Here is a 13748-nt window from a genome sequence, read left to right as displayed (position 1 = left end):
GCCTAGAATAGTCCCTGGCACACAGAAGGGACTCAGTATTTCTTGGATAGTGAATAGTACCTGGGATTGAATAAAAAATTGTAGGGATGGAACCTGTACATCAGTAAGTACAACTTCCCAGGTGATCTGATATGGAGCCAGGGTTGAGAACGTGGTGCCTTAGGCTGCCGGGGCCCTCCCCTGGGTGATGTAACTGGTACAGGAAGAGGCTGCATCGGTGCTGCTCTTGTTGGATGCTCAGGCAGACAAGGGCTAAGGTTCAAGATTCAGTTGTGCAGACCTGCTTCCTAAGACTGGGCCTCCCCAGAAACATCTGTTTACCCCGTCAGCTCTCAGGAGGGACTGAGTCTTCACGCCTTCATCATGCCTTCTTTATTGCCAGCAGCACTGGGGGTCTTATTTTTGTCTCCTGATTAAGGAAAGCATAGTCAGAAATGAAGGGAATGAATGTGGGTGTCAGGGTGACATCCTTGAGGACACAGAAGCCAGGAGGAATTTTTAAGAACCCCATGGGGAACCATGTCCTGGTAGAGGATCAGCTTCAGGGGCACTGGTTTGATTTGGTGTGGCCAATGTCAAAGCTGTCGTGTGAATACAGAAAGTGAACCTAAGGTTTATGGTTTCATTTGTACTTCTCTGGTTCTACAGGAGAAGCAAAAGTTTCTGGGACAAAATTATTATAAAGAAGGACCTGAAGGAAATGATATTCGAAAGACAAATGTTGCTCAGATCCGGATGGCGTTCCGATATGAGACCCTATGCAATGAGCTCAGCTTCCTGTCTGATGCCATGAAATCAGAAGAGATCACAGCTCTGACCCAATAGGTCCAGCAGTGGACATGCATTTTAACTTTTTGGTTTAATTTCAAGTCTGCTGTGATTAACAGCAGTCAAGATACCAAACTAGGACGGTCCTCCTTGGAGAGGATGCCTCTAAAGAACTTTCAAACTAGTGATTTTGGTTGCACTGTTCACTTTAGGATCTAACATACCCACTTCTGTTAGTATTTCTGAGTAATAGATGGTGACTCCTCCTTGGGGATTTGGGAGCTGGACACTTGTCTGTACTCATTCCAAATTTTCCAAATATTTCTCTTGAAACCACTAGTGCTTGCACTGTTGGGGCCAGGATCTTCCAAGGTCCACTGCCTACTGACATGAGGTCTGTGTGGTTTTCTGCCAAAATCCTCCATAGACCCTGCAGGCTAGTTGGTAGTTGTTCATTTCAGCCTCTGACTGGCTGGCTGCCTTAAACAAAACCAATTTCAAAGCTCCCTTTCATAAAGGAACTACTTTGAGAGAATTAAAACGGAAAACTTCCTTCTTGACAATTTGCATTTTTTATGAATTTCTTACACTGTTTTATTTAGCCCTCCACCCTCCTTTCTATTTAGGAGGCCAAATGTAAACACTGAACCAATCGTTCCTATTCTGTGTCTTGGTTTTCTCATCTGAAAAGTGGGGGTTTGGACTAGATGAGTGGTTTTCAAATGTTGTTCTGTGAGTCCCCCTCCAGGGCTACAGGAGGTTCTGGGTGCTGCCTTCTTCAGAGCAACTCTGCTGTCGTCACTGTTAACACTGGGCCTTCTTCATATTTTCATTTGAACTACAAGGACTGTGGAAAACACAGGATTAGATGATCTCTGTCCCTTTCGGTCCCAATATTCTGACTGTAGCCCAATTACCATTTCACTTTTGAGGAGTTAGGGCCAGAGAGGTGAAATTTGCTTGGGGTTACAAAGATAGTAAGTAACAGCCGCAGAACTGGTCCCCACTCCTAATCTAGTCCTTTCCCCACTATTCTGTTGCGCCTCACAGATGTTAGATGTTTTTTTTATCACTATAACCTCTGTATTTTTTTTTTTAAAGGTGAAATTTCTCCCTTATCTAACATGCAGACTTCTTCAGAAGATGTAAGTGGTCCCAGGGGCCAGGTAGAAAGCATTTTTTTTTTTAAATTTAAAATCAACTAATTAACATATAGTATATAATTCGTTTCAGAGGTAGAATTTAGTGATTCATCAGAAAGCATTTTTTAAGACCAATCTGAATTTAAGCTTTACCAATATACTCTTCATCTGTGTTACTAGTGCCTGGTACATAGTAGGTGCTCAATAAATGTACATCAAATAACTGAATGAATTTCCCTTTTGGCAAGTTTTTAAGGACATGTGCTCCAAGTAGTCAACAAGTCGCTCAGAGACTTTTCTGTCTATTTCTGTGGGCAAATGCAGATTATGAGAAGCCCTTTTGAATTATTATAGACTTAGAAGAACTCTACTTTTGCTTGTGAAGACGCTTATTTGATTTTAGATTGTCTTGTCCTGTGACTTTATAATGCTCATCCCCTCCACTGGTTAACTTAGCATACAGAACAGTAAATGTAGTCTTTTTATTAGGCAGACATGTGTGCTCTTCCAGCTAATGATGAAATTGACTGAAAACCCAGCATATCTTATGCATTATTTTTGAAAAACCCCCATTTGTACACATTTGTCCTAACACAGCAATTATTGTACAGTTTTTCATTGTCATTTTATCTGTACCAAGTATTTATTTTTAATTATTAAATAAAGTCTGTTAGGACTGTGGCTCAATAATTTAAAATGATTTCAAGTTAATACTATTTAAGGCAAAACAAAACAAATGAATAAACAAACAAAAAGCAGAATCAGACCTATAAATACAGAGAACAAACTGATGGTTGCCAGAGGGCAGGGGTGGGAGGATGGGTAACATAGGAAGGGGAGTGGGAGATACAGGCTTCCAGTTATGGAGTAAGTCACAGGAATAAAAGGCACAGCATAAGGAATATGGTCAATGATACTGTAATAGCATCGTATGGTGACAGATGGTGGCTGGCTATACTTGTGGTGACAAAGCATAATGTATAGAGAAATTGAATCACTACGTTGTACACCTGAACTAATGTAACATTGTGTGTCAACTATATTGAAATAAAAACATTAAAAAAAAGATGGGGCATCATGAAAAGTTATCAATAATAACTACTAATTTATCTTTTACTAAGACTCAGACATGGATGACATTCACAATAAATACTCAGAATTTTTAAAGTGAAGCTCATTAGACCCAGAAGGTAAACCTTTGCTATCTTTCTCCTCTAACTTCTGCCCTGGACAGTTCCTGAGCAAAGCCACATGTGTTCCTTTTCCCTGGATATTACTTTAGTCTATTCAGCTAACACTTGTTCGACTTTACTGGTCCTGCAAACTTTTCAGACACCTTTTTCAGTAGCACTTTACGCTTTTATCACTTCTTTGTACCTAATTGGCCTTTTGCGGGGGGGCAGTAAATCCCTACTTTCTTTTGTGTTCACACTTGGAATCAAAGGCAAGTGTACACTAGCTCACGTTTCTAAAAGAACAAATTTTGAGGCATGTATCCCTTAAGGCTCAATCAAGTTCATGTATGTGTTACTTCAAACTGCATTGTTGAAGTGATTAATGACATTGCTCTTTGCCACATGAAAACAAATCACAGCTCCTGGGTTGGTATGTACCAAGGCCTGTCCCGGGCCTTTACTTCCTCTTCTCTTGGATTAAAGCACACCTGCAAGCACATCCTTCTGGCTTCCTCTTTACTTGTTTCTGAGTGCTGCACTGGTGAAACAATATTCATCTTTTTTGGGGTTTGTAGATACGACTGAAGGTGATATGTTGGTAATATACCTAAGCACTCGATACCTGACTGACTGTTATAAAGAACAAGTGTAACTAACTGCAATGAAAGGAACACTAATCAGAAAAACATAGTTTCTTGGAAATTTTAAGTATTTTATCAGATACTAAATACTTTCTGATAAAAGACTAAATAAGTATTTTATCAGAAAGATCGAGGATGCCAGAGAGTAAGGCTATACACAGCTGCAAGATTATCAAAATATATCTCTGAAGAGGCTTTTATGTTTCTTGATACCAAAATGTGTACTTCTTCAAGATGATGTACATCAGCAAATTCAATTACAAACTACCATTCCTTTTTATAAGTGGCTTTCCCCTTCTTAGCACTAAGATTCTACCTTGCTTCTCTAAGTGTAATTTTGGAAATGATTTTACAAGGTAAACATTAAAACTAATATGGGGTGGAGTATTTTATCTATTATTTTTTACTGTCCAAAGGGTAAAAAGACATGAGAACAAATGAAAGTCTGTTGTCACCTATTATATTGTGTATATATATATATATTTATATTACATTGTATATATATTATATTCTATTGTCATTATGTTGCCCATCATAATGTGGGTGATCAGCTGATTTCCCTAATCTCCAACTAGTTTTCTTATTCCTGAATAGACAAAGTAAGCTTGTCTTACTTTTTCTAATGAAGAAAAAAACAGTTAAAAATGCAAATTCTTCAGACTGCCTTTTAATGAATCCAACTTTCCAATGTTAAAAATCACGGAACCGAAAGATATTTTCAAGCAGCCTTATAACCCAGCTATATATTAGGTATAAGGAAATTGAATCCAATTTGAAATGAATTTTAAAACATAGCACACAAACATCACAACTCCCCAGAGCACAATACAAAATAGTCCTCTAAGGAATATAAACATTTAGTATATAAGAATGTGACTATGTAAGAAAAAAGTTTCTCCAGTGAGTTAAAATTTACTTGCTAAAGATTATTTATTGCACAATATATCAGTTTGTCCTAAGAATAAAGCAGATACTATTATTTTCAACTTCTAAATTCAGTACCCAGTCAAGTACATTTTCTCAAACTAAAGTTCTATAGCATTACAGTATGAGTAAACTTCTTGTTACTGAGTTAGGATAGGGAAAACTTCATAACTTACAAAACAAATTCTTTAGACTTCATGAAAACATTTCACAGATCCTACAAGGCACACATCATATTTCCTATCTTAGTAAGTACATTTAAGTACTTCATATTTGGAAAAGACAAAGCTGTACAGAATACAAAAAGTGTACATTTCATCCATTAAACAAATTTACAACTTTTATGATTAGTTATAATAGTAGAACCTACATAACATTCACATCTAAAGAATTATCACCCAGTTTAATGGAGTGGGCAAAAAACTGTGCTCATTTATTTAATAAGACTAATAAAAACACTTTCTATTTCACAGTAGACCAGTTAGTATCCTGGAGCTCATATTGGAAAGTAAAAAGGTTTGGGCAACATCGAGTCTCACTGGGCTTACTGTTAAATAATTCCTTGAAAGATGAAGGATTCTGGGGGATAAGATCATAGGCTATGCCTGGAAAGATCCAAAAACATGCAGAGCAACTTTGTTCATTTTCAGAAACATTCTTCAATTAGGCAATGAGTTAGACTCAGCAAGTCTAGTCCAAAAGGACAATTTAGAATCTTAGAGCTGGAAAAAAGATCTCAGAGATCATCTATCCCAAGGTTTTCAAAATATGTCCCATGGTATACTAAGACTTCATGGAGGAGAGTCAAGGTTCTGTAAATCTGACTTGAATTAAAAACATTTTTTTGAAAAAAAATTAATTTAAAAAACAACTCCCATCATACAACTAAATTCCAATATCCTGGATATCACCAATGCATTTATACATGTTTTTATTGGTTGACCTTATAATATTTATTATGGTATATAAAGTTTACATAAGGAAATTTATATTAATAAAATATGACTTTCATATAGAGGGGTAGTGTGTGTGTGGGGGGAGGGGTATAGCACGTGTGTGCAGGGCTTCTGAGTAAGATTTTACCTGGGGCGGGGGGGAAGGTTCTATTGCTGAAATAAAATATGAGAACACCATAGATGAAATCTCAGTTTCTAAAGGAACCTACAAAGCAGCAGAAGGGACTTTTTTAAGGTCACACAAACCATCAAGAGCATTGTCAGGTTGATATGATAGAGCCCCTGGTACCCTGCCTGTATAAACATCCACACTGAGTGTTTAGCTATTTGGTACTGAGCTGTCCCCATCATAAATGTCAACCAATTAGTTACCAATATTTTTTGGGTAAAATCAAGCTACCTTTGGTCATTTTTTATAGAAATGAATTATTTAATTTACATGCCTATTAAAATCCTAGTATCCAAAAATTCTGCCATCAATAAGCAGCAACTTAAATTGTATACTTTGGTATTTTGGAAAATAGTAATATCTGCAACCTACCAATAAAAAGTCAGAAAAGTTACATGGAATGTTAACATACCTTTTAAAGGAGACATCAGGTTCTAGTTTTATTATATGCTAAAATGTTAATGCTTAACATAAAACAAAAGTTTTACCTTATAAGCAAAATTTAAAAAAAATGAAGTATCACTGAAAATCATAATTTCATTATGACTATTCTCTCTGAGTATTTCAAAGGAAGTACAGTGAAACAGCAGAAAGCCAAATTATCTTCTAATTTTCAGAGGTGTTTATTGTACATATGTTTAAAAGGCTATAGCCTATTTTCTCTCTTAATAATATTAGAAATTTGAAGACTTGGAGACCTAAGAAAGAAGCCTTCAAGTTAAGAAAACAAAAGCACCATGAACCAATATTGAATGATTTATCATAATTTGAAAATGTAAAATCAGGATCTGTGATGAAGAAAAATTTTCTTCTGAAACTCCAAGATGCATGAGCATTATCAAAAGCTACTTAGAACAGTTTCCCAGCTGTGGGAAAGCTTTTCCAGAACAGCCAAGATTCCCCAGCAGAAATCCATTTACAAGGCAAAATCATGCCCAGCTTTATAGTCCTCACCCAAATTATACAGCATAAAAAAAAAAAAAACTTGAGTAAAAAACATGTAGTTCCAAAACACACTGCTAAAGTTATGAAATAATTGTGGATCATTTCAAGTAAAAATTATTAAAGGAGCAATAATTAACCACAAGGGGGCATACACACTCCTTAGATTCCAGCAGAAAGACTAATTTAAGTAGTAACATGCACTTTGATGTATTCTACATTTTCAGTCACTTCAAATTTTCTCTCAGATGGCTACAATTTTTTGACATTCAAGGTTTATTTTAAACCTAACTAAATAGATTCCAGAATACTCCTGCCCTGAAAAACAGTGTTTCAGAAGTCTCTGGAAGTATTGCTGTTCAGCAAAGAATTCAAGAGCAATTAGTTCTAATATATATTAGAACAGATAAATAATAGAAAAATATGGTCTAAAACACTAGCAAATTTTAGTTTACTATAAATGGAAGACATGGAAAGTCTATCAAAAGAAATGGAACAAATTGTCAGAATAGCGAAAATAAGAGGGTAGGGAAAATTGATGTCTGTGTCTGTTCAACAATATCCCTGCATTCTTCTCCCATGACCAAAATGTTTGTAACTCATAATAGCAACAGAAGACTTTCACTCCAAGGTCATGGCCTATGGGGCTGGCCTGCCTCATCGGCCATGTTAAGAATATAGTTAGCCATGTCATCTTCAGTGGGTGCATCTGACACCACCCAAGATTCATTTGCTCCAGTCATCTGTAGGCGACAAATAGGGCAATTCCTGTGTCGATCACTCCTATCAAAGAAGTCAAATAAAGAACAATTTGTTTTCTTTTTCTTCTTTTAAAAAAATAGGTGTGTTTGAAAAGTAATACATGTACATGGTTTAAAAAAAAGTAAACAGCAATAAAAGTATACAGTATCTCTTTCCACCCCAATCTTTAATTCTTACCCCAGGGGCAACTACTGTTAGTAGTCTCTTACATATTCTTCTAGAAATAGACTAAGTATGATTAAACTTGTGTGTATATATATATATTACTGCTTTTTTTTTACTTGCCAATATATCTATAGGCCATTTGTAGCAGTACATGTTAGAGCTATTGGTTCTTTTTAAACATAACACTGTATGGATAGGCCATAATTCATTTAATTAGTCTCCTGCAGAGGACATTTAAGTTTTCCCCTATCTTTTGCAGCTACAAACAAGGGAATGGAAGCTTTCAAGGTTTAAAATAGAAGATGAACCTTACATGCAGAATAATTTTTCTGAGAGGGAAAGAACTTATATATGATCACTTGAACGAGATTATGTTTTCCGAAGGGATTTTTTTTGTCTCGACAAATATTATTTTGGAAATTTCAAAAAAATACCATATTTGATCCAGAAACATGTCATGCAGGGAAAATGTTTTTCTCTTCATTTCTCAGTGAAATCTGAGACTAAAGTAATTAAATTGTATCAATTATTCTTTGGCTTTTGTACAAAAATTTAGAAATCTGTTCCAAAAACTAAATGTGAAAGCTAGAGCTGGCATGTATTATTCAGGTTCATTTCTGGTTCCTCAGAGATATTTTATTAAGATAATTATATGTTCTCTTCTGTGCACAAAAGTCACAATTTTAAGAGTCAATTTCTGCTTCTGGCCAGTAAGGACCAGATTTATCTTCCTACTTAATTAAAACACTGGAAATATACATGAAACAAGGCTTTCAACACTGGACATCATCGACAACACAGGACAATCATCCCTGAGGATGAGAAGCAAGAAGGTGAGTCCTATAAATTGCCAGCTTATTGCCTTGAGAGATTTTAGGCTGCGGAGCAAGCAGGAGAAGCCCAGATGGGGCCTGGCAGACTCTCTGAGTTGAAGAGACACAGCTGAGACTCTCAGGAGGCTAAGACAGCTAGAGTTCACAGGGCAGAGTACTGAAGTACTTAAGTGCAGAAGGCTGCACAAAGGGAGAATTCTGGAGTCTACTGAAGGTCCCCCTAGAGTATATTCGCATGTGAGGAAACTACTTGAGGCTCAGGAATCACCCAAAAGGATTTGAAGGAACAGTACCCAAAACTCACACAGGGTTTGGGATATTGCCTGCTCTCACCAAACAGAGTGGAAAGCCTCATAACTCCTGCAGCGTTGAGCAGAGTACTCTGAAGGGTCCTGCCTCATTAGTGGGGCATAATTAGCTCTCAACTAAACACTGCTCTGGTCCTGCCTAACAAATCATAAAACCAAGACCCAAAAGGTTCAAACTGTTTCCAAGTAACTATATTCCAGAACAAAGCTCAAGGATATTTATAGGAATACAAAAATATCTAGTACCCAAAAAGGTAAAATTCACAATGTCTGGCACCCAGTCAAGAACTACCAGGCATAAAAAGAAACAGAAAAATACAACGCCAAATGAAGAGGAAAAAAAATCAAAACCAATCCAGAACAGACACAGATGTTAGAACTAGCAGGTAGGAAAATTAATGGTTATTATAACTGTATTCTATGTATTAAAAACTAGAGGAAAGACCAAACATATGAAGTAGAGACATGGAAGATGTTTTAAAAACTCAAATCAAACTTCTTGACATGAAAACTATAGTGTCTGAAGTAAAAAATAAATTGGATGGGATGAATAACAAGTTAGACATTGGAGAAAAAAAGACTGGTGAATTTGAAAAGACAGCAATTTTAACTATCCAAAATGAAATACAGAGAAAATGATTTCAAAAAGGAAAATAGCAACAATAAGCTGTGGGACAACTTCAAGTGGTCTAACATATGTGTAAGTTGAATCCCAGAAGAAGGGAGAGGACAGAAAAAAATATTTAAGAAAATAATGGCTGAAGGGGCGCCTGGGTGGCTCAGTTGGTTGAGCGACTGCCTTCGGCTCAGGTCATGATCCCAGGGTCCTGGGATCGAGCCCCGCATCGGGCTCCCTGCTCAGCGGGAAGCCTGCTTCTCCCTCTCCCACTCCCCCCGCTTGTGTTCCCCCTCTCTCTGTCTCTCTCTGTCAATTAAATAAATAAAATCTTTAAAAAAAAAAGAAAAAAAAATAATGGCTGAAAATTTTTCAAAATTGATGGTACAATAAACCTACAAATCCAAGGAGCTCAATGAACCCTACGCACAAGGAACATGAAGAAAACTACTGGAAGGCATATCATAATTAAACTGCTCAAAATCAATGATAAAGAAAAACCCCGTAAAAGCAGCCAGAGGAAAAAAGGCAACTTTACCAGGGGTGCCTGGGTGGCTCACTCGGTTAAGCCTCCGATTCTTGGTTTCAGCTCAGATCATGATCTCAGGGTCCTGGGACTGAGCCCTAAATTGGGCTCTGCGCTCAGCAGGGAGTCTGCTTGTCCCTCTCCCTCCCCCCTCAGCCCCATGATTTCTCTCTCTCAAACAAATAAAATCTTAAAAAGAAACAAAAAGGAGAACATTACCTACAGAGGAAAAAAGATAAACGTGATAGCATATTTCTCATGGGAAACAAGGCAAGAAAAATGAGGGTGGAGCAACATCATTAAAGCACTGAAAGAAAAACTAGTATCAGTCTAGAATTCTATATCCAGAAAAAATATCTTTGAAAAAGGATGTTTAGACATTCAAGAAAGTCCTATGGAATCTACAAAAAAGCTGTCAGAACTAGTAAATGGGTTTAGCAAAAGTTTGTAGAATACAAGATTGATACACAAAAGTCTAATGTATTTCTTTATACTAGCAACAAATGATCAGAAATTGAAATAAAAAGTATATTTAAAATAGTATAAAATTCAAAATAATTAGGGATAAATCTGTCAAAGATATGCAATACTGAAAACTACAAAAAATGATGAGAGAAATGCAAGAAGACCTAAATAAATGGAGATGTATACTGTGTTTGTGAACTGGAAGACCCAATTATTGTTAAGAAGTCAACACTCTCCAAATCGATCTATTTAATTCATGCAATTCCAACCAAAATCCTTACAGCTTTTTTTGTGGAAATTGACAAACTGATTCTAAAACTCACTTTGAAATGCAAAAGAATTAGAATAGCCAAAAACAACTGTGACAAAGAACAAAGTTTGAGAACTTACACTCCCTGATTTTAAGACTCAGACTCAGACTCAGAAAGCTACATTAATCAAGGTAGTGTGGTATTGGTATGAAATAAACAGATCAATGGAACAGAAAAGAGTCCAGAAACAGACCTACGTGTATTTCAACAACTGATTTCCAATAAAGGTGAAGGGGTAATTTAGTGAAGAAAAGATAGTCTTTCCAACAAAATGTGCTGGAGCAACCGGGTAGCCGTAGGCAAAAAAACAATTTTAATTGGTACCTCATGCTATATACAAAAAATTAACTCAAAATGGATCATAGACCTAAATGTAAAATGTAAAACTATCAAACTTCCCAAAGAATAGAAGAAAATCCTTGTGACCTTGGGTTAGACAGATTTCTTAGATAAATCACTATGCATAAATCACAAACTGATAAACTGGACCTCATCAAAATTAAAAACTTCTACTCTTTCATAGACATTCTTAAGAGAATGAAAAGACAAATCACAAAGTGGGAGAATATATCTGCCAGTCAAATATCTGATAAAGGACATGTATTCATAATACAGAAAGAATTCTAAAACTTAATATGAAAACAACCCAATAAAGAAATGGGCAAAAGATGTGAATGGACACTTCACCAAAGAAGACATACAGATTTAGCATATAAGAAGATGCACAACACATCATCAGTCAGTAGGGAAATACAAACTATAAATACAATGAGATACCACTACACATCTATTAGAATGGCTAAAATTAAAAGGACTGACCATACTTACCAGAGAAGAGGTGGGTGGGGGAAGGGGTTAAGGGGATTAAGAGTAACTTATCTTGATGAGCACCGAATAGTATATGAAACTGTTGAACTGCTATATTTTGCATCTGAAACTAACACTGATGCTAACTACACTGGAACTGGAATTAAAATTAAAAAAAAAAAAAAGACCAACACTACTAAGTATTGGCAAGATTGTGGAGCAATTAGAACTCTCATACACTGCTGGTGGGAGTGCAAAATGGTACAACCACTTTGGAAAACAGTTGGCAGTTTCTTAAAAAGTTAAACATATACCCACCATATGGTTTTGATATTCTACTTCTAGGTATTTAAGAAAAAAACAAAATATATGTCCATAAAAAGACCAGTCCACAAATGTATATAGCAGCTTCATTTGTAATAGCCAAAAACTGGAAACAACCCAATGTCCATAACAGGTGACTAGATAAATAAACTGTGGTATATCATACAATGAATACTACTCAGCAACAAAAAAGGGAACTACTGTGGGGCACCTGCGTGGCTTAGTTGGTTGAGCATCCAACTTTTGATTTCGGCTTGGGTCATGATCTCAGGGTCGTGGGATCAGGATTCTCTCCTTCTCCCTCTTCCTCTGCCTCTGCCCCTCCTCCCACTCATGCTCGCTCTCTCTCTCTAAAAATAAATAAATAAAATCTTTAAAAAAAGGGGAACTACTGATAACATGCTACAATATGGATAAATCTCAAAATAATTATACTGAATGAAAAAAAGAGCACATGCTGTATTTCATTTATAAAAATTCTAGAAAATCCAAATTATTTTATAGTGACTGAAAGATTAATCATTATCTGGGGACTGGAAGGGTTGGAAAGGAGACTTTACAGTGGGGCACAAAGTAACTTTTGGTGTGATGAATTTGTTCATTATCTGGATTGTAATTTTTTTATGGGTATGTACAGGTGTCAAAACATATCAAATTGTACTTTAAATATATGTAGTTTATTGTATGTTAATTATAAATTCACCTAAATGCTTCATTCTTATTTTGTAAAATAATGAACTTGACTAGCTGATCTCTAAAGTTCCCTCCAGGTCCAATAATCAATATTCAAGGATTCATATTATTCCTTTTAGTCATATAGAGAAAAAATATAGAAATAAGGAGAAAAATGAAGAAGGGAAGCTTGTGATTCTAGACTCGTCAGGCACAAAAAAGTAAATTGCCAAAACTAAGACACATTGCCACATTTTATAAACTTTAAATATAAAAATATTTTTAACCAGAGGAGGAAGCATGTCGTACAATTCAAAGTACTAAAGAACAAAATTTCTTATACTTTTAACTACAATATTTTTGTATTTTTTGGAGTTTATTCATGTACACTTTCCCATTTGACCTTTGCCTGTCCCATGAGGGTAGCAGATAACTTACCATTTATCAATGCATTTCTGACAAAAGCTGTGAGCACAAGGCAGGATGAGGTCAGCTCGACCATCCATACAGATACAACACTCCTCCTCATCAGTCAGCTGCTTCACCCTGCAATGTGAAAACTGAGCTGGAACATAAATATTCTCTGTTGTCATTATGCTTTAATCTTTGTCTCCATTGCCTTAGAAAGCATTATCAAACATCTATATACCCTCAGTATAAAGCAAAACATGACTTGCATGCAAAATCAGACTAAATCTTAGGGATAACAAATATATTTAAGGAAGAAGTATGCAGAGGGACAAATTCCATAAAGAAAAACTGGACAGTAGATAAATACTGTGAAGATTAAAAAGAATATACAAACAAAAACTGGAAATAATCAGACCTTTCTGAAAATAATAGCTGATTTTAATCATATCACATTTATATAAATGAATTCAACTGTTAGAAGATTTACTTGCCATGCAGGATACAAAGCTCTCCAAAATACGGACCTTGCCCTTGGACCGTACCATGCTGATGCTGATAATGGGCATATAAATGAAAGCATAACTTAGTCTTAATAATCAGGTGCTACAGGAAATACAAAAGGTAGGAAGTTTGCTTCCTGTCCTTCTCTGTCCTTAAGGAGCTCTTTCATCTTGGGAAGAGATGTTGAATCTTCTACTCCAGCCTCAGTGTAGAGTGCCCCTGAGTGAATCAAGTGCCTTTGCATGTGGTATTTTCCTTTCCTGGAATATCCTTATGAGTCTGGTAAACCCTAACCTCAGTAACTCAGCTCAAAATATCTTCCCTCTGCCT

At 36.1% G+C, this 13748-nt stretch overlaps 2 protein-coding genes across 13 annotated transcripts in view; one reads left to right on the top strand and one right to left on the bottom strand.

Annotated features, from left to right (window-relative positions):
- The window catches only part of AMPD3 (adenosine monophosphate deaminase 3), a 52223-nt gene extending 49632 nt beyond the window's left edge, over positions 1 to 2591 (top strand). For all 11 annotated transcript variants that reach the window (XM_025894389.2, XM_025894391.2, XM_025894390.2 and 8 more), the window contains one exon: positions 649 to 2591. In XM_025894389.2, the coding sequence (XP_025750174.1) occupies positions 649 to 825 (177 nt within the window). In that variant the 3' untranslated portion in view covers positions 826 to 2591. The remainder of the gene's footprint in view (positions 1 to 648) is intronic.
- The window catches only part of RNF141 (ring finger protein 141), a 37109-nt gene continuing 24808 nt past the window's right edge, over positions 1448 to 13748 (bottom strand). The window contains exons 5-6 of one of the 2 annotated variants that reach the window (XM_073882921.1): positions 12945 to 13052; positions 1448 to 1615 (exon numbers count right to left, since the gene is read on the bottom strand). In XM_073882921.1, the coding sequence (XP_073739022.1) occupies positions 1573 to 1615; positions 12945 to 13052 (151 nt within the window). In that variant the 3' untranslated portion in view covers positions 1448 to 1572. Of the gene's footprint in view, positions 1616 to 4377; positions 7501 to 12944; positions 13053 to 13748 lie in introns of those variants that run through there. The other variant, XM_025848418.2, reaches the window with a different exon arrangement.

This window comes from Callorhinus ursinus, unplaced genomic scaffold (assembly GCF_003265705.2).
Source record: "Callorhinus ursinus isolate GAN/ISIS: 27379988/994484 unplaced genomic scaffold, GSC_fseal_2.0 scaffold49, whole genome shotgun sequence".
In the NCBI taxonomy this organism is placed as follows: domain Eukaryota; kingdom Metazoa; phylum Chordata; class Mammalia; order Carnivora; family Otariidae; genus Callorhinus; species Callorhinus ursinus.
The sequence above is the reverse complement of the archived record's forward strand: the minus strand, read 5'-3'. Positions and strand labels throughout refer to the sequence as shown.